Below are 20,208 nucleotides of genomic sequence, written 5' to 3' on the forward strand. Positions count from 1 at the left end.
CGAAGCATGGCTCATATTTGTCAGATTTCAATAAGTGACTACATAGTACATACCGAGCAAAATGAGTGAATCTATACTCTAAAATATGTCTCTATACATCCGTATGTGATAGTTCATTTGAAATATTTAAAAGACAAATATTTACAAACGGAGAGAGTAGTAGTAGTCCAATATCATCAAAATACATGTTCAGGTGACACTGCTGATACCTTGTAGCGTGTAGCCACTCATAGACATCTTTTCGCTCTGGCCACGAGAGCAGAGAGAGGTATGCTGTGCTCCATGAGTCCTGCATCACCCCAGAAGAGTCTGTAATTTTCAGCCTTTGAAGGTGTGCATTCTACCATTACCAGTGCTTCCATCATCCAGCATCTGTTGAAATAGTTTGCGTAGCTAGGCTTGTTCTCCATCATGTATACTGCATGTTGAACTACTGCCCTCCTGATTCCAGGACAATGAGCAGTGGGTACCATATTTGAGTTAAGCACATCGACAAGCCTCTTTATAAATCTTTCCTTAATCTCACCACAATCTAGTTCTCGGGCAAAGTCTTCCGGAACAACATTACATATTTGTGAACTAAGGCCAAGAAGGATCTCTAGCTCTGCTCCTTCTGCATCCATTATTCCTTCCAACACCTGTAGTAAAAAATAGCTAGTCATGTACGCTATGATTAACACAAACTAAGAGCCATATTTCCTTTCGCTCCTTCTGCCCACGCCCAACTCCCATCTAGGATTTCCTTGCCTCTCGCCGGCGCCGCCGGTCCGCCTTATCTTCTATGGTCCTCGGATCATGGAGGCACCGTGGATCCCGGCCCTTGCCGGCGGGAGGGCTCCGTTTTTAGATGTTTTTCTGAGTTTTGTTAGGGTTTGTGCCATGCTCAAGAAGATGAGGCGGTGGCGGCTTCTTGAAGATGGAATAAGGTCCTCCCCGCCTAGCCCCCGTCCTGGTGATGTTTCAAGCATCGTCGGAAGGCGTGTAGAGGTTTGTCTCCGACGGATCTCATGGGATCCGGTCGGCGTTTGTCTTCGGTGGATCCGACTGGATCCGGTCTTCGCTCGTCTATGTCTGTGTGTCTGCAGGTTGGATCCTTCCGGTCTATGCTTCTCTTCATCGGCGGCGGTTGCTGTTCTGGTGCGCTGGTCCCATGGGGCCTTAGCACGACGACTTCCCGACTGTCTACTACAACAATGTTTGCCCGGCTCCGACGAGGGAGGGGCGATGACGGCGGCGCGCCTTCGGCTCGCTCCAGAGATTGTAGTCGTCGCTAGGTGGTCTACAGACCTGGATGTAATTTTTACTTCTAGTGTTTTTTGTACTACCTTGACAGTTGATGAATAGATCGAAAGTTTTCGCGCAAAAAAAAATGTACGCTATGATTATTATAAAAATAATCTGACAAAACTTTGGTTAAATTTGCAAAGTTGCATCTATTTAGTTAAGTGCTAATCCATGATATTCCTGTCTATTTATTTAGTTGTTTTAGTCAACAATAGCTTACTCAGTTGCATCTCTTTTTTTTTTCCCGCAAAAAAAATGCCCATGAATACTAAGAATACACATGTGAGAAAAAAGAGATGTAGTTTTCTTTAGTAATGATGTAAGGCACGATTGCAAGAACATGTGTGCAGCATGTAAGGAAAGATTGCAAAAAAAAAAACATGTCTACAATATCCACCTAATACTGCACTTGTAACTTAAATTTGCAGGGCTCACCTCTCGCAGGATGTAAGAGATATTCTTCAGGTCTGAGTTGCTCAGAACAGGCCGAGCTTGCACGCACATATCTCGCAACAGGCTTGCTGCTGCGTACCTGTACTGGCTCTCACTATGGATCATAATTGTGAGTTCTCTGATGAATACATGCCCTGGCTCCGCTAACATAATAACCAAACAATTGTTGGAACTCTCCATTGCCAGCACTGCCAATGCTTGCCCAGCGATCATTGGAAGCAAGTGCCCTGTATCCCCACTCGATGGTGCATCTTGTCTGAGTAAGGCATACATCAATCTGCTAATGATCAATCGGATGTGCCCAATCTCTGCGCTTGTATTTCCACTCATGGCAAGATTTCTAATGATCTCTGCTGTGACCTCCCTATCTTCACGGCTGCTCTTGCTTTCATCCAAAATTTCAGCAATGTTACTCAACAGGAAAGGATGTTCTGAAATCTTCTGTCGCAGAGCTACACCAAACCTCCCTTTAGTGCTTGTAAGTCTTCTCAGCACCTTCAATGATGAACCTTTTAGCATTGTTTGGTCTGTCTCACTGATATTTATCATTTTGGTTCTGCAGCTTGCAAACTCTATGATCTTTGAGATGAGGCATGTTGCTCCGTTGATTTCCATCCAGTTCTCAAGATCAAAGGTAGCAAGCCTCTCAATAATTAACATGCCTAGTGCAGGGAGGAGATCATGGTTCATCGAGGGATCATCCTCTGGAACAGACCTGCATTCTGTAATGTGCTTATGATAGCTCTGCTCATCCATCCTAGGTGGCTCCTCTGCCGGTATCAAGCAGTATATTACCATCTGTTTCCACCATTTAAGCCTCACGGAGTTCTGTCTGCCCTTGCTAACTTGCTCAACTAGGGCATCTTGTTTGGCCACTTGGCTATTAGTGTCTAGCAGAGGATCCTTTATTTCTGTTTCGTGGGTAGTGTCTAGAAGTGAAGCTATGAGCTGCATCGCCCCAGGTATAGAGGCAATTCGGATACTCTTAGCAAGCTCAGCCATGACCTTTGCGGCAAACGATCTAATATCTTTGTTCCCTCTACTAGTCCAACCCAACATATTAAGCACTGTGGTCACTGTCTTTGTGGAAGTGGTGAGTTTTGAGATGGCTTTAATCTTCAATGGCTCCTTTTTCAAATAGGCGTGGATCATCTGAACCCCGTAGAATTGCATCTTTGGTGAGTTTGATTCTATACAATCGATTGAAAATGTGATGAGATTGGTTTTCTTTGGAGCAAGCACAACCCCTCTCATGCATTTTTCGAATGCATATGCATAGTACAAATCGACATATTCCACTCCTAGGGGACCTCTAAATCCAGCAAGATGGATGAGCGGTCGCCGGAGGATGAATGAAAAGACCTCAAGGATGCAGGCAACAATGTAGAGTATTCCTTGGCCAACCACCATGGCATACAATATATTGAGAGATGGCACAAAGTTTGTCTTATCTCCGAGTGTTCTCCTGTCAACACGTTCATCATCACCATAGTAACACTGTGGTATAAGGCGCGACAGTGCCAACCCAATGCGCAATACTGCTGCTGGAACTTGGAGGTTGCCAAATGAAACTATCAATAGAGCATATGCTTGGAATGCGATGATCATGTACCGAACTGAGCCATGAAAAGTTGACACCAACATCACTATGACAGCAAACATGCACAAATTTATTATAACTCGGCGCCAACATGCCAGTTTGCGGCCCAGAGCAGAATCTACTAGTTTGACTACACCTGGGAACCGAAGTTTGCTGATTGTAAGCAGGAGCACCACCATAAATAGTACTAGGTATGCTGCCCATCTGGACATTGGGTTTCTGGTAATAAACCTGTGAATTGAGAAATCCGTGTACCTAAAACCATAGCCATATGGTACAGAGGGACCTAACAATATAATTGCTACCATGGGGCTCCATAATGATATTGCACAGGATAGTTCATTGGATATGAGTAGTTTTGCAGCTCCTGGAGTCAGAAACCGGCCAATTGCAAGAATTACCAGAAGAGCAAATGGCATTGGTAGTATCCAATGTCCATACAAGATCACTACGCACACCATAACCTCCATAAGACATACGGTGAAGATCAGCCCATTCCAGCCAAGAGACTTGAAAGCACCTCTCGTGTGGAAGAACAACTGGTAATCTGGCCTATTGTTTCCATGGCTGAACATCCTGAGGTATGCATTATTGTGTGATTAAGCAAAATAGACATCACACGATCGACAAAACAAAGTGGATCGACATGCATATATCTAGACCACTATGGCAGTTGTAAAATAACCAATTCCTCTTGACAAGATTTAGTACAACGCTTCTGTGTTTTTTCTTTCTAAAAGGAAGGAAAATCCTCGGCCTCTACATCCTTGAATGCATACAGCCAGTTTGGATTCTGCAAAATCTTTTTTCAGATGCAGATCGGTGATCAGTGGTAGTACTGTTTCTCTATCGCATTCTTTACTTCAAAATTGATGACTCTTATTGTCCAATTGTCGCCACCATATTGCATCACTTTAAAATAGTAGCCAGCAGCTTGATTTTTTAACAGAATCATCATCTTGAACATATTATGTATAACATCCACAAAACTATATCACTAAGAGGTACTACTTTGATTCAAAATATGTTCTAATTTGTACAATGTTTGTTTCTAGTATACTGGGCTTTTTTCTTCCATTCTTTTTATTTTCTTTCTTGGCTGTGTATATCCAGGATGCCTTTGGACGTCTTGTTAGTACAGAGGCCGGGTGTAATTGATATCTTCCCGATATTTATATATTCCCTTTGTCGGGAAAAAATATGTCGTGGGTTTAGCGTGCGAAGTTGGACTTTGACCGACAAACATCAAATGGTTATTATGAGTTTAATTTTACAAAAGTGATGGGAGTAGGAAATATTCCCAGCTAGTATTTGCCTCCTTTGGTTCATAAGATAGAAATATCATGGGAATAGGAAAATCATAGAAAGTGATGAGATAACATTTGTAAACTTTTCATTGGGTCTGGGCTAATTTTTTTCTCTTTGAAATGTAAATGATTGGTTCTCCTACATAGGAATAAAATCCCATTCCTATAAACCAAAAGGCTTCAAAGAAATTTTTTCTGTAAAATTTATGTCCTTCAGAATTCCCACAAAATGCGTGTAAATCAAGGATGCGTTCATCTCCTTTCCTCTAGTGAAAAAAAAGGACCTCCACTGTATTCTTGAAACTGTGTACGTCGATTTTGTCGACACAAACATGCACATCGATCGATGTGCTATGGAAATGAAAGATGTGTATAGTCGCATACCTCGCGGCCTCCAGGAAAACTATGGTCGTCACCATCCAAAAATCGTCACCGGGACGGAGCACCGTCGGGTAGCCGCCGAGCAGGACGACGGTGGCCCAGGTAAATGTCAGCGTACCCAGAGCGTTGCCCATCCTCTCTATCATGGCGACGAAGTGCACGAAGCGGTTCAGCCGCTTCTCCGGCATGGCCTTGGCCTTGCCGGCGGGAGGAGCCGCCGGCATCTGCACGCGGTGCTCAGCGACGTTGTCCATCGCTTTGAGTGACCCCTCAGCGCACCGTCGTATAGGGCCGGGACAGCGTACTGGTCACAACGTACGTCCACTGCAAGCCACAGCTTGTAAAGCTGTTTGCCAAGGAAGACATGTAAACACCGCACAAGCTTGTCCGCACTCTCAAGTCATATTCTGGCATTTAAAGTAGGCATAGAATCTCCGAGAAATATCAGCCATAGCGCGCAACAAAATTCCAAGTAATATCCACTACTGAAAAAAAAATCTTTACTACAGTTTGTTGGTTTCACTTCCATCACTTTCACCTCTCCCATCAATACGTGCCCCCTCCTACCGTTTTTCCATGGAAGGATCCCACCTCCCCGCGATTGAGGCTATGAGAAGGACGGTCGTCTTTCCAGTCATCTTGAAAGTGGGCAATATGTGCTGTCAAGTGTGAGAAGGACGGTTGTCTGAAAAATTATAGTACATGATCGTGTGCATCCATAGTTGGGAAGGTGAGGGATTATCCTTTTTTACCGAAAAAGGCTTTCGCCCCGCTTTATATATAAAGCACCAAACCACAAGCATCCAGTACAACCACACGTCACGCCACCGCAACACACGCACACACCCAAGACAGGATACATAGGCGATGAGCGCAGCAACACCACTCCTAGCACTACCGCCCTGAATATATGAAGCTACATATGACGAACCATGCACTCCAAGACGGCGCCTTCGGGAAGGATACGACGCCGGAGCGCCGCCACCGCCCGATCGAAGGATCAGAGTTTCCCTCGGAGCCGCATGACGGGCAATGAGAGCCGCGACGACGCCTTCAAGAAGGGAACGATTTCGCCGCCGCCGGTCCGTCCGAAGATAGAGCAGGTTTTCACCTCGGCCAACAATCACCGCCACCGAACGCCACACCCTGGCAACCATGCCGCCCACACGACCATGATGACCGGGCAGCACCAAGGCACGTGCTTTGTCCAAGAGCACCGCGCAACCACCACCACCAGGGCCGTCGCCCCAGCATTCAAGACCTCGACACCACCTCACCCGTGACCCGCCGCCCCCCAACGAAAGAGACGAGCGGAAAGGTCCCACCTTTCGTGCCCCTGGACGATCCCCAGCGTCGAGACCCAATAGGTCGGCCTGAACTGGCATCCACCGACCCATCCTGCTGCCCCAAGCGCGAGATGAGCTCGGTCCTGCAGCAACGAGAGGAGGACGAGGTCAGACCTGCTGCATCGTGCGCGAGACGAGCTTTGTCCTGCTGCATCGGGCGCGAGACGAGCGGTGGACCGCAGCTGGGAGAGGACCAGCCCTTTGATGGGAGTAGCGACCGGGCAACGAGGAGATGGGGTGAAGGTCGAGACGGCCCGAACGCAGACAAACCGACACCGGAGAAGCCGTCCGTTGCCACAGACAGATCCGTCGAGCCACCGTGAAGCCGCCACGACACCGGTAGGCCACCGAGACCTGCCCATGCCGCCGCCCACGGCCGGAGCAGCAACCACGACCGGCCGCTGCCCATCCGCGTCACCGGCGAGCTCCAAGCGCCGGAGCCACCGGGCACGCACCACCGGAGCCACCACCACTGCGCCGCCACTCCGACCACCCTCCAGCACCACGACCAGGAGCAGCCCGACACGCCACCACCACCACCCTCCAGCGACTGACCAGCAGCAACCCGACGCACCACCACCACCACCCTCCAGCGCTGCCGGTCGCCCAAGACGCCATCAACCACCACCGATCGGATCTGGGCATGAAACCCCAGATCCGCAGCCTACACGCCCCGCCTCGGCCACGGGCACACAGCAACGAGCCAGGGCGCAACAGGAGCGAGGCCACGCCAGGAGAGGCCCCCAGCTGCCGGGGAGGAGGTCGGAGCCAGGGACGATTGCGGCACCACGCCATGGCAAGGAGGGCAAGTCCCGCGACACACCACGCCAACCAGGGAGGAAAAGCAGCCCTGCCGCCGCCGCCGCACGGGATTTGCCCGGCGGCGCCCGCCGGGGGCGGCGAGGGGAGGAGGGGCTGGAAGAGAGGCCTTTGGCCATCGGCGGAGAGGGGCTCTCCCGGGTCGCCCGCGGGGGGAGCGACACGGGCACTATTCTTGACAATGTTTCAAAAGGCGACCGGTTTTCAAGTTTCAAGTGATGCTTGCTGGTCTAATGACAATGTGCTATGTAGGGCATCTCCAACGCCGACCATCGTACGACTGTCGGAAATATACCCTATATGCAATAATATTGTATTATTATATTTCCATATTCATAATTAAGAGTTTTTATATATTCTATGCTATAACTTTTATGATTCTGGAATATACAATTCAGTGGAAAACTCATATGCACATGTGAAATGATAAATGGTAAAATAAGATTTCTAGTCTCACCTCTAAGACTAGCTCAAATATTGTTTGTGGTCATGTTTTCTGGATCTTTGGATATGGCTAAGTGTAACAATTATCCTAAAACAACTTTAAGAATATGACGTTAGAAAAACTATCGTATTGAATCAACCCAAACTTGTTTGTTATACTTTGAGATACAATCGTCATAAGTCAACCGCATAACACGGAGTGTTAACGTGTGAGTTAGTTCCTTAGACCATGAGAGTATCGTAGTCATCTCTTACCGTATGATGAACTTTGGGGTTGCTCAAACATCATCTATAACACAGTTATCATAACGACAACTTGTAAGTTCATCAAAAAATTTGACAAAAGACTATATAGCTCAAGAATGGGATTTGCTCCTCCAACGATGGAGAGATATTCTTAGGGCCCTCCCGGTGTGACAGCATCCATCATTGTTTGTCCAGACACAGGTGACTAGGTCACAGGGATACCGGAACATGTCCACGAGAAAGAAGAACAAAATCAGTAACGAGGAGACCGGCATAGTGAGCATGAGTATGACTTAAGAGGACTTAAAAGGATAACAATATATCTCATCTTGAGTTCTGTGAAGTATCACGATGCAAACGAAATAGCACATGACAACCAAATGTTCACTTGAACGTTATTCGTGTACTTGTTCATGTTTATGTTTTACCGAATCTCGATTACCTCTTACCCAATCCCTTTACTTGTGTGCACATTGTTGGAAATATGCCCTAGAGGCAATAATAAAAGTATTATTATTATATTTCCTTGTTCATGATAATTGTCTTTTATTCATGCTATAACTGTATTATCCGGAAATCGTAATACACGTGTGAATACATAGACCACAATATGTCCCTAGTGAGCCTCTAGTTGACTAGCTCGTTATGATCAACAGATAGTCATGGTTTCCTGGCTATGGACATTGGATGTCGTTGATAACGGGATCACATCATTAGGAGAATGATGTGATGGACAAGACCCAATCCTAAGACTAGCACAAAAGATCGTGTAGTTCATTTGCTAGAGCTTTGCCAATGTCAAGTATCTCTTCCTTTGACCATGAGATCGTGTAACTCCTGGATACCGTAGGAGTGCTTTGGGTGTATCAAACGTCACAACGTAACTGGGTGACTATAAAGGTGCACTACAGGTATCTCCGAAAGTATCTATTGTTTTATGCGGATCGAGACTGGAATTTGTCACTCCGTGTAAACGGAGAGGTATCTCTGGGCCCACTCGGTAGGACATCATCATATGCGCAATGTGACCAAGGAGTTGATCACGGGATGATGTGTTACGGAACGAGTAAAGTGACTTGCCGGTAACGAGATTGAACAAGGTATCGGTATACCGACGATCGAATCTCGGGCAAGTAAAATACCGCTAGACAAAGGGAATTGTATACGGGATCGATTGAGTCCTTGACATCGTGGTTCATCCGATGAGATCATCGTGGAACATGTGGGAGCCAACATGGGTATCCAGATCCCGCTGTTGGTTATTGACCGGAGAACGTCTCGGTCATGTCTACATGTCTCCCGAACCCGTAGGGTCTACACACTTAAGGTTCGATGACGCTAGGGTTATAAAGGAAGCTTGTATGTGGTAACCGAATGTTGTTCGGAGTCCCGGATGAGATCCCGGACGTCACGAGGAGTTCCGGAATGGTCCGAAGGTAAAGATTTATATATAGGAAGTCCTGTTTCGGCCATCGGGACAAGTTTCGGGGTCATCGGTATTGTACCGGGACCACCGGAAGGGTCCCGGGGGCCCACCGGGTGGGGCCACCTGCCCCGGGGGGCCACATGGGCTGTAGGGGGTGCGCCTTGGCCTACATGGGCCAAGGGCACCAGCCCCAAGAGGCCCATGCGCCTAGGGAACCCTAGAGGGAAGAGTCCTCGAGGGGGAAGGCACCTCCGAGGTGCCTTGGGGAGGATGGACTCCTCCCCCCCTCTTGGCCGCACCCCTTTCTTGGAGTAGGGGGCAAGGCTGCGCCTCCCCCCTCTCCCCTGCCCTTATATATAGTGGAGGGGAGGGAGGGCATCCATACCTGAGCCCTTGGCGCCTCCCTCCCTCCCGTGACACCTCCTCCTCTCCCGTAGGTGCTTGGCGAAGCCCTGCAGGATTGCCACGCTCCTCCACCACCACCACGCCGTTGTGCTGCTGTTGGATGGAGTCTTCCTCAACCTCTCCCTCTCTCCTTGCTGGATCAAGGCGTGGGAGACGTCACCGGGCTGTACGTGTGTTGAACGCGGAGGTGCCGTCCGTTCGGCACTTGATCATCGGTGATCTGAATCACGACGAGTACGACTCCATCAACCCCGTTCACTTGAACGCTTCCGCTTAGCGATCTACAAGGGTATGTAGATGCACTCTCCTTTCTACTCGTTGCTGGTCTCTCCATAGATAGATCTTGGTGTTACGTAGGAAATTTTTTGAATTTCTGCTACGTTCCCCAACACACACACACACACACACACACACACACACACACACACATATATATATATATATATATCTTTCTATCATATTGTTGTTTATCTTACTTACCATAAGTTGTTAATGCACATAGTTGAGCTTATAATACATTTAGGTTTTGTGCTTGGCAAATTAAATTCTAGTTTTATTCCACATTTATTTAAGCCTAAACTGTAATTGTTTTAAAGCGCCTCGCTCCCCTTCTAGGAGACATCCATGTCCTTTTAATTAGTTAAGGGTATATCCTGTTTCAAAATCACTAGTTAAGGGGTATCCTTGCAAAGGTCGTTCCCACCTGTGGCAACCCGAACGTTTTCCTCTTTTTGTTGATTCGTTTATTCAAAAGTTTGTATCTCTTAAATCGCACATCTAAATCCAAAAAAAAAATTCATCGTTGGGTTTCTCGTGCCGAGATCTTCGAAACTAGATCCATATTAATAGGTTTCGACAAACTTTTTTTCACAAAAAAAACATGAAGAAAAAATGTGTCGGAAGCACGCTTTTTCCCGTTTCTGAGAGGCACAGTTGTGTCTCTTGCGAAAGAAAATTTGTGCCTCCACAAGAAGGAAATATGTACCTCCTGTGGAGGCAAAAGGAAAAGACATTTTTTCCTTTTTTGAGAGGCTCGCGGAAGCAAATCTGTGCCTTATGTGGAATAGGAAAAATACATCTTTCGCTTAATTTTTTTTCTTTTTTTTGTTCAAAATCTTGGAAAAACCTGACGAAAACTCCAAAACCAGAAAACCAAGAAAAAATCCATCTAAAACCAGAAAACACCTAATTTTTTTTCTAAAGGAGCGACCGGCATGCGATACATGCCCGCGGCTAAGAGCGCGTCACTTGACGCTCTCAGCCCATCAAAATGACCCTTTGCAGATTTCCCAAGGGGTGCCTCTTGATTTTTTTAGGACAACCCCTTGATTAGCTTTTTTTTAGACATGATTAGTTTTTTTGAGACATTGAGGCATGATTAGTTGCTCCCGTGTTGTTTCTTGGGCATCACTAGGAATCAGACTACTGATTTTTGGCTTTTATCAGACTAGTAAATGTGCACGTGCAACGCACGTCTCAACTAAAATACATATAAAATATAATAACTCTATCACTATCACTATTTAACCATGGTACATAGATGTTTGTCTTGTATCAAAGACATCACTATCATTATTTGTTCTATATCACAGACATAACTTCATAGCATGTTCTGTCTAAGATTTGTCATCATTGTATCCAATTTTAACTAAATATGAGTTATATTATTTCTAATCAAAAAATATATCAAGCTTATTTCCTTCTATTTGGTTCCTATGAATGGGTCATTACAGTAGCCACTGGAAAATAAGTAAAAATTGATATGCAAGTGTGTGTATAGAGGTAATGGAAATAAGTGGTTTCCAACTAAGCTGATCTAATGACATAATTCATCAAAGTTCTAAGATATAAGCTTGTGCATCTAAGGAACACAAACATTGCTGTCATGACCTTTGACTTTTATGAAGGTGTCGTAGGCCGATGATCCTTGGTTATAAAGATGACAAAATATACATGAAAATATGTATATCATTTGAAACTTGCACTTTGTAATTGACTGGAGTTTCAAGTTGCGCTAGCATTGACTGAAGTTTACCCATTGAAGGAAAAAAACTGGGACAATACTACATACCACGTTGTGTTGCCATTGTGAAGAAATCTTCAGTGGCATCACAGAAAATCCATCACTTCAACAAGGAGAAATAAAATCACAAAATGTAAGTATGTAGTATTACTATGGCCATGAGGTGAGGTGAGTCTTGTTGAGCAGCTAAAAGCAAATAATGCCGTCCTGCCTTGCAACCTCGAAGATCATCCTCCTCCACTTGGCCAACCGCTCGCCGTCCATGTCGTCGACATTGACCGCAGTTTCGCCTTCCACACACCCAATCAACTCTGGCAGCCATGAAGGCCGCGGCCGCGGCGCCGGCTTCTTCCTTGTGTGTTGTGTGTGGTACCAAGCCGAGTTGCATTCTTCCCCATCCATAAAGGCAACCACATGTTGCGGTGAATAATGGCCACTCTGCAATAAAACTAAGCAATAATAGTTCAAACCATAAACAAAAGAAGAATTATGAATAATGTTGGTACCATGGCTGAAGATGTCAATCTGATGAACTATTTCACCATCAATTTGATAGGTCGTAATATCAACTGTCAAGAACCATCAAGTAAATAGAGTCATGACTAACCTGAATACGTTTTCTTAACTCTAAGATGAGCATTGAACACAAGCTTTGGAAATGAATTGACTCTTCAAAATAAAAGCAATGTTGCCAATTATTGATATGACAATCATCTAGTTGATGTATACAACCAAAATTCAAAACAATTTGGTGTAGCCTATTCTACAGTATGCCAATAAAAGAGAAGACAAATTTCTATGTACACCAACAGAAGGTAGACATATGTTTATTCCATTTGAGATTACAACAGGGATGGTCTTTATAATCATGTCTCCACTTGAGAACAGTAGTTTATAAGAAAAGAAGTACAACAAATATAGATTTAGTGAGGAAGCGATGCATTAGAACTGAATCAATTGATAACAACATATAGTGAATGCTTGGAAATGCATGTGGACATAACTATTGACAGGAACAAATCCAATTTTATGGCTTAAAATCTATTAAAATAAAAACACTCCCTTTGCTCTGGCAAGATACTCCAGATATCCATTAAAATAATCATATATCGACTATAAGTCGCCTACAAAGAGAAACATCCGGATAGCTATTAGAAAGAACAAAGTAGTCTTGAAACACAGGGTAGCTTACAACCACAAGCACTACAGATAAAAAATCTATTTGGTTTCTATGTCGGGGACAAATGGAAGGGATATATCTCATAGAATTTTGAATATATATATATATATATATATATATATATATATATATATATATATATATATTTGTAGCAAAATTCAGTACAGGTCAAATTTAGTAGCTTCAGAAAAATATACGATTGATACACATAATTTTTGCTTGTGCTTACAAACAATACAAATTGGCAATGTACGTCAGACTGCAAGTACATTACAGACAGGTAAAAGCATCTTACATAGTTGTGTATGTTAACAGGAACTTATTTTGTGAAGCGTTTGTCAAGTGCCCAAGAAAATAACATGAAAATAGATCGAAGCACACATATCATCGAGGCTGGGTGGAATTTTGTCAGTGATAAACACGACCGTCAACACACAATAGACTGTTCGAAGGACTTGAATATGTACAATATCCATAATACCTGAATCTTGCTGGAGATATACGACATGCCTCTAAAGTATCAAAATGTGTTTCTGGACAGAAATACAATGAGATAGCACGCAGATCAGGAAACATACATCATACTATCACCCAATCCGATGTAGATGAGTGATGAGTTCACTGGATCTTCTCGTCCGCCGACTTTGATGTAGTTTCCGCACAATAACACATTCTATGAAGAAATATATTTTGCACAATAAAAAACATTCTCTGAAGAAATATTCTGCACAATAACACATTTTCTGAAGAAATATTCTGCACAGTAGATTATAGTTTCTGCATGATAGCTAAAAAATGCACAGTGGCTAAAAACATCAGCACAACAACACATTCTCCACGATATCACTGCATATGTCGTGTGCATATATCAGGCCAATGGCCTTTTTTTTGTTGCGAACTGTATCAACCTTCTTTTCTTTGCAGAGTGCATCAAGTAGAACATCATCTTCTGTGTGCTTGTAATTGCCACTTGACTGTGCCCAGTGAGAGTCCAAATACACAAAGAAGGATTGAGAGGGAGAAAGATGGCATGGTCGCTACCTTCTAGGCACCGATGGATGGAGCGGCCCCTTTGCCGAGGAGATAGTGGTGGAGGAGGGCGGACTGGCAGCAGGGAGCATGGCGACGGCGGTGAAGAGACCGGTGTGGATCTCGAACTGGCAGGGGCGCCGCACCGCGGGCACACACGTAGCGTACGTTGTTCGCTGGCGGCCACGCCGTGTGCGTCCATGTCCCCAGTGGCGACCGACAACATGACGCGCCATTGCAGGTCCATCATGGACGCGAACGCCGGGTGGCCGATGATGGCCGGCCTCCACCGGCAGGCCGGACGCCGCGGAGCATGCCGAGGACATCGTCCCGTAGCTGCGGCTGCAACACGCCCCCGTGAAGCCGCATGGTGTTCGGCGTCGAGTCCGGGCCGTGGCCGCGGAGGAGGCGACGTTGACAACGACCGTGCCCAGCCGGCGCGTCATTAGCGGGCCGTACCATTCGGCGAGGCGTCCTAGGGATCCGTGCAGCAGATGTCGAGGAGCTTGCCGATGAGCGGCCACACCCCAGGACACCAGATGGAAAGTGGCATCGGGATCAGAGACAAATCTGCGCAATGTTTGGACTCAAGAGCTGCATGCATACCTCCGTTAACGTCAAGGCTTTAATTGATTTTTTTTGAAGGGGCTTTAATTGATTTCCTTGCATGCAGGATCATCAGTTAATCACCGTCAATAGAAAAAGGAAACTGCTTGAAATTTGCTCCTGGGATGTAGAGATCGTGGGGGTTGGGTTGTCTGGCATGACGTGAGAGGGTAGGTCTGCTGGCAGAACATTTCATCCCAACCGTTGAACTCACCGATGTAACGTGGGCAGTTGGATGTGATTTAGCCTGCTAGATCGGACGTTCGTGGTTTCTCTGTGTGTACTTCGCGGTGTGTCTATAGGAAAACTCATGTTTGCTTTTTTAATAGTAGTAGAGACTAGTGGTTGGCCGTCGGATCAAATGCATGATGAACGTCCGATGTAGTAGTTAATATGCATGGTGCATCCAGGACGGCAACTACGCACGGGAATGGATAAGGGGGCTCTCGCGTCTCTTGCTGCACAAGTCAGGTTGATGCGCTCTGAACTACAAGATTTGGCTTCATTTGAGCTGAAGGAGGCGGTCCAGCCTCTACGTGATGTCACTGAACGTATGGATGGTTGTCTGATTCGGTTTGAGAGCTTTCTGGAGCGTACAGAGATTGCTCTGGATAAGATCTATGTTGCTTTGGATGTGAAGGAAAAAAACCATGCTATGACGGATACTGACGTTGACTTTGCTGACGAGAGGGTTGCGGACCTCTACGGTTGCTTCTCCCCTCATGCTAGGGCCAGTTCACCACCGTTGCCTGCCCAGCCCTCGGCGCCTGCTACCTCCGTTGGTGACGCCACAACCGTGGTAATGGCTCCGGTGACGCAGATTATGCCCGAGCTTCAACAAATGTGTGAGGAACCTGTTTCGTCGCTACTAGGGGAGCATCTTCAAGGTGGTTCGCTCGTGCCCTCGGTTGTGGCTTTGGCTCCTGCTCCAACCACTCCGGATCCTAGCCAAGCATCTTTACATGAAGAGAAGAGTTGTCGTGATTCTAGTGTCATGCCCTCGCCGAAGCCCATCGGACTCATGGTTCCTGTGGGTGAGGATATTGTTGTGGCCGGTGTGGTGGTACCTAATCCTGGGGCCCTCTTTGCCGCCAAGCTTTGTGATTTTCTCGCAGAATTGGATGCTGATAAATCTGGAAAGATGATTGGATGTCTCTTGAAGGAGAAAGCATTGAGGGACAAATGCAAGAAAGGTGGTATTAATCCTCGACCTGGCATCCTCAAGGAGAAATCTAGCAGGACCAAAAGTAAGAAGGATGGTGCAAAAGGGAATTCACAAGTTGTTCCATGATGAATCAGATTTCTGGTCTGCAAGCGAGGGCTTGGTGGTGTACGTTGACTTTTTCGATGTGTTTCTTTCAAGTTGCAACGATTCAATGGGGTTTTCATTGTGATGTTGAGACCCATGTGTTAGGAAGTGACATTAAAATTGTGTTGGGTGTGTTTGTCAGCGTGCCTATGTGGTCATGTGTCTCCATAATTTGGGAGTAGTTGGCATGATTGTATGTGTGTGCTTGTTCAATTGTCTTGAGCAAGTTTGTAACGGTTTTTGCCCAGTTTTCTGTAAATTAACTGGGCAATTCTCTTCTTCTTAATTAATGGATGAGGCAATACTTTTGCCTCCGTTTCAAAAAAAAAAATGCATGGTGCATGGATTGCTCCGGGGCCTCGTTAATTGATTGCTCCGGGGGCCTCGTTAATTGATTGCTCTGGGGCCGGCCAGGGTTGTTACCTTACATGCATGATGCCAGGATCTCCCTAATTGTTGCTTCCTATATCTGCTTCCATCCACGTCCATGCTTCCTATTTTGTTCTGTTTTTCCCTTTCAACAAGGGTAACTGGGAAGAAAAAATTATGCAAAATAATGGTTTTGCTTCCATCGCAACGAACTATGTTTCCGTGGCTAGAATAATCCGCTTCCATTTTCTGAGATAGAAAATTTATATTAAAAAATAATTTGGTTGTTTCCAAAGCAACAAAACTATGTGTTGTCTAACACATTTTTTGGGTTTGCTCTGAATTTAGTTGCTTCATACATAGTTGGATGATGCTTCATATGCCGGCTTATGTTGGGGAAATTTATTCAACAATTATTTCTAGATACTAGTAATATTTGCTGCTAGTGCACTACAAATTTGCTTTGATGTAATTAAAAATGTATCACGTGTAACATTTTAACTTGTTTCCAATGCAACATATTTTTGCTTCGACCGGTGAGATAATTTGCTGCTATAGCAATCTAATATTGTTTTCATGTAATAAAATTTGTGTTCAAGCACTTTGGTGCCATGTTAAAAAAATCATCTAAGTATTTGTTTCCAACACAAGGAAAACTTTGCTTCGGAATACTTTTTTTTTTGCTTCCATCAAATGCAAGTGCATGTGTTTCCACAATAAAAATAATTTGTCTCCAACAGAACATAAGTTTTTTTTCCCGCTTCATTCGTTCATATACTAAGTTCAAGGCACGATACAAAGTTATTTTCTTCCAAGTCCCCAATAGTACAATTGCTTCTAAGTTAATATCGTATGTTTCCCATAGATTGTTGCCTTGCTTCTCTTGGCGTGTGGTCATCTTCATTGTAGGGAAAATCCAGGTGTCTCACACTTCTTGGCGCATGCATCGGTCGCTTCCATATATGTCTCCGGTGGCGCCCAACTACTTGCAGCATACACCAAATATATGAAATATGTAAAGCATGATGACAGTTTTTAAATGCAAACAATGCTCTTGACAATGTAGGAAAATGTATACAAAAGGTAGAAGCATGTTTCTATTGCCGTAAACTATGTCGGTTGAAGAAAACATCTAGTAAATTAGGAAGCATCCATTATTTGTTATCTCAACATAACTAGTACCTAGAAGAAGCATGGAATACTGTAACTAAAAACTAGCAATGACAACATGTGTGTGCAGATGTGAATCAATCATTTTGTGATCGAATAGAGACCAATTTCTTCCATCGATGCAAACAAACTGAAATGTCTAAGCACATATATGACGCTTACAAATCATGGATAATTGAAACATCAAATTGCGAATAATCAGTGCTTGGAGACAGATGATGATGGACCGGCGGGTGATTCACGCAATGCGATACCTTTCCATGTGACTCGTCTTGAGCTAGGTTTTTATGGTGCCAGAAGTCTCCATTCCCACTAGTTTGCGTTACCGATTCGTCTGCTTGCCATTGTGACTTGTCTGCATGCCACTGGTGTCAACTATCCTTGAGCTCCTCGGCCCCGTTGGCTAGCTTGTCACTCGGTTGGCGTCGGCGATCTTTATGCACCTTTGAAGCATAAAAAGTTTAGGCATGATGCATAACAATAGAAGGTGGGAAGCAACAAGTAGTACTAGAAAGAAGGTTGATAATACATGTTGGTATCGAAACGTTGGATGTTTAAGAATAAATATTCAAAGCATGGTTATATTGCGGTAAATTATCTGAACTGAAGAAACATATATCAAATTAAGAAGCGTGGATATATGGAAGCATCAATTTCATGCTATCTCAACATAAGTCATGGCCAATGGAAGCATAAAACAGAAACTAGAAATTGGCAATAATTATTGCCAACATGCAAGCAAACCAATTCTATCCAAATTGATTGGTTTTATTTTTCCGCACACATAAAAATGAGGCAGAGCATGATAAAAACATGGACTCAATAAAAATAAATTACCATCAATCATGGTGAAAATGTATTCAAATCAAAGAACAAAATAGGAAGAACAAACTATCAGGGACAACTGCTGGTTCACCAGTCGAGGGGTGGTGGAGATATGGTGGCCACACCATACAGCCTACATGCAACCTGGTGATGCAGCGATGGAGATGGTGGGCACAACCACGTCCTGCAGGGATGCCGCACCGACGAGGTCGCCGGGGCCGCAACGTGGAGCAGGTCACACATGGGTTTCGATTTGGATCTGGGCTGTGCGCTAGATAGTGTGGCCGGCAACAAGGTCGGAAGGAAGTATGGGTGCAGCAGGTTTAATCTGGGCGAAGAAGTCGGAGAGGATAGATGCGGCAATGTTTATGATGTTTAAAAGAGGGAGAGGATAACGGGAGAGACGGATCAGACCGGAAAAATAAGGAATATGCAATCATGCATGCGTGACATACGGGTGATTAGCACCGGCTGAGAGGAATTAACATTTAATATTTTATAAAGCAAGGGCTAGTGTTTGATGTCTCTACCGTAGGATTGAACTGAAATCGATGGATACTGTGTGGTCTGGCGTTGGTTTGTTACCAGACTACAGATAAGAAGTCTTTCCCTTGTTTCTTTGTGAGAACACAAAAGCTCATGGGCCATGTGGCGAACCCAGCCCGTCGCCGTACCCGCCCGCCCATTCGCTACCGCACCGTATCCCCCGCCGCTCTGCCGCCGCAGCGGGAAGACGCACCGGAGGTCGCCGTCGCCGTACCAAGCGCGCCGCGCTGCACGGCATCCGAGCCACCGCCTTGCTCGCGTGGTGCTAGCCGTCGCTGCACTGCGCCTGCCACAGGCATGTGGGGCCAGAGGGGGGAGGCGTCGTCTGTGGCCTCCGTGGGCTGCGCCGCCACCCGCGCCATGAGCTCCGCCACCGGACTGCTGTTGGCGAGGGGACGGCAAGGTCGAGCGGTGATGGAGGAGGAGGAGCTGGATGAGCATGCTTTATGATTTCAAGTTGAGTTCCCATCCATCAACTGTAGATGTTCTGCAACTTCTGCTGCTCCCGAGAGAGAGGTAATGCTACAGTATTCCTTTGATCCCTGTTTGCTCATGGAAACCCCGTAAGCTAGCCATTGTTTCCACCTTTCACGCGCTCCTGTCATCTGGCAATCACCGAATAGTTTACAGTGAGGATTCAACTGCATCATGGACATCTTGTGGTCAGTTATCTGCCCTGTCATTCCTGGATTACAAGCAGTTTGCTTCGTATCTGCATTCAGTGCATCGATCAGCTTCTCCACACATCGTATCTTGCCTCAGAGCCTGGTCAGACTATTCAGAAATGATGTTAGATCTTCATGGACGGAATCTGATTAAGTCATCTAGTTTTATCCCCTGCGCCACAGTTGTCACCCACCCTTTCCAACATCGGTCGATGAAATTACAGTGACACACAACTAGGAGTGTGATGCTAATATAAATGACTCATTTGATCTCTGACAGCTGCTAGTGGAAGGTCTGACCACAGAAAAGTAAATACAAGTCATCTGAGACCGGTCTTGGGTTCTTACGAAGATTTTGCACTAGACTTTCTTGCAACATACCCATGCCTGTCCATGCGAAGCAAACCTATCGTATGGTATCTGTACTGTAACATAATGACATCTTCTTCTCCTCAACTGTGATGACCAGTTTACTTTCTTTTAAAATATGACCATTGTCTTGAGCGCAAACGTTTGTTGTTTTGTATCGCTACCGACCTTATGAGAATTTATGTGAAATATTTATGCCAAACAGCGATTTCCTAAAACCAGTTGGAGTACTAATCACCTAAATCATCCACAACATTGTTTCGCGCACATTTGAAGACAAATGGAGAAGCATTTAAACTATTACTGATAGACAATATGATTATCCTTTATTCTCACTGCAACAATTCTTTATTCATTGTAGAAAGGCAAAGTAGAAGTCCTACTACCATCTATTAGTGCCTCGTAG

General features: G+C 45.2%; 1 protein-coding gene across 1 annotated transcript; it reads right to left on the minus strand.

Annotated features, from left to right (window-relative positions):
- Positions 1–105: 105 nt before the first annotated feature.
- Positions 106–5,320, minus strand: LOC119362696. The gene is made up of 3 exons (XM_037627938.1): positions 5,029–5,320; positions 1,720–3,913; positions 106–638 (listed from the first exon to the last, which is right to left on the minus strand). Exons 1-3 carry the CDS (start codon positions 5,277–5,279, stop codon positions 228–230), a joined length of 2,856 nt encoding a protein of 951 aa, XP_037483835.1. The 5' UTR covers positions 5,280–5,320; the 3' UTR covers positions 106–227.
- Positions 5,321–20,208: the final 14,888 nt, after the last annotated feature.

The sequence above is a fragment of the Triticum dicoccoides genome, chromosome 2B (assembly GCF_002162155.2).
Source record: "Triticum dicoccoides isolate Atlit2015 ecotype Zavitan chromosome 2B, WEW_v2.0, whole genome shotgun sequence".
Lineage (NCBI taxonomy): Eukaryota > Viridiplantae > Streptophyta > Magnoliopsida > Poales > Poaceae > Triticum > Triticum dicoccoides.

Bases quoted from the DNA above. Each gene is read 5' to 3' on its own strand.
- LOC119362696 (XM_037627938.1), bottom strand. From the start codon at position 5,279: ATGGACAACGTCGCTGAGCACCGCGTGCAGATGCCGGCGGCTCCTCCC. The intron at 3,914-5,028 runs GTATGCGACTAT...TGCATACCTCAG, and splicing joins GTTTTCCTGGAGGCCGCGAG to GATGTTCAGCCATGGAAACA. The intron at 639-1,719 runs GTGAGCCCTGCA...TTTTTACTACAG, and splicing joins TCTCTTACATCCTGCGAGAG to GTGTTGGAAGGAATAATGGA.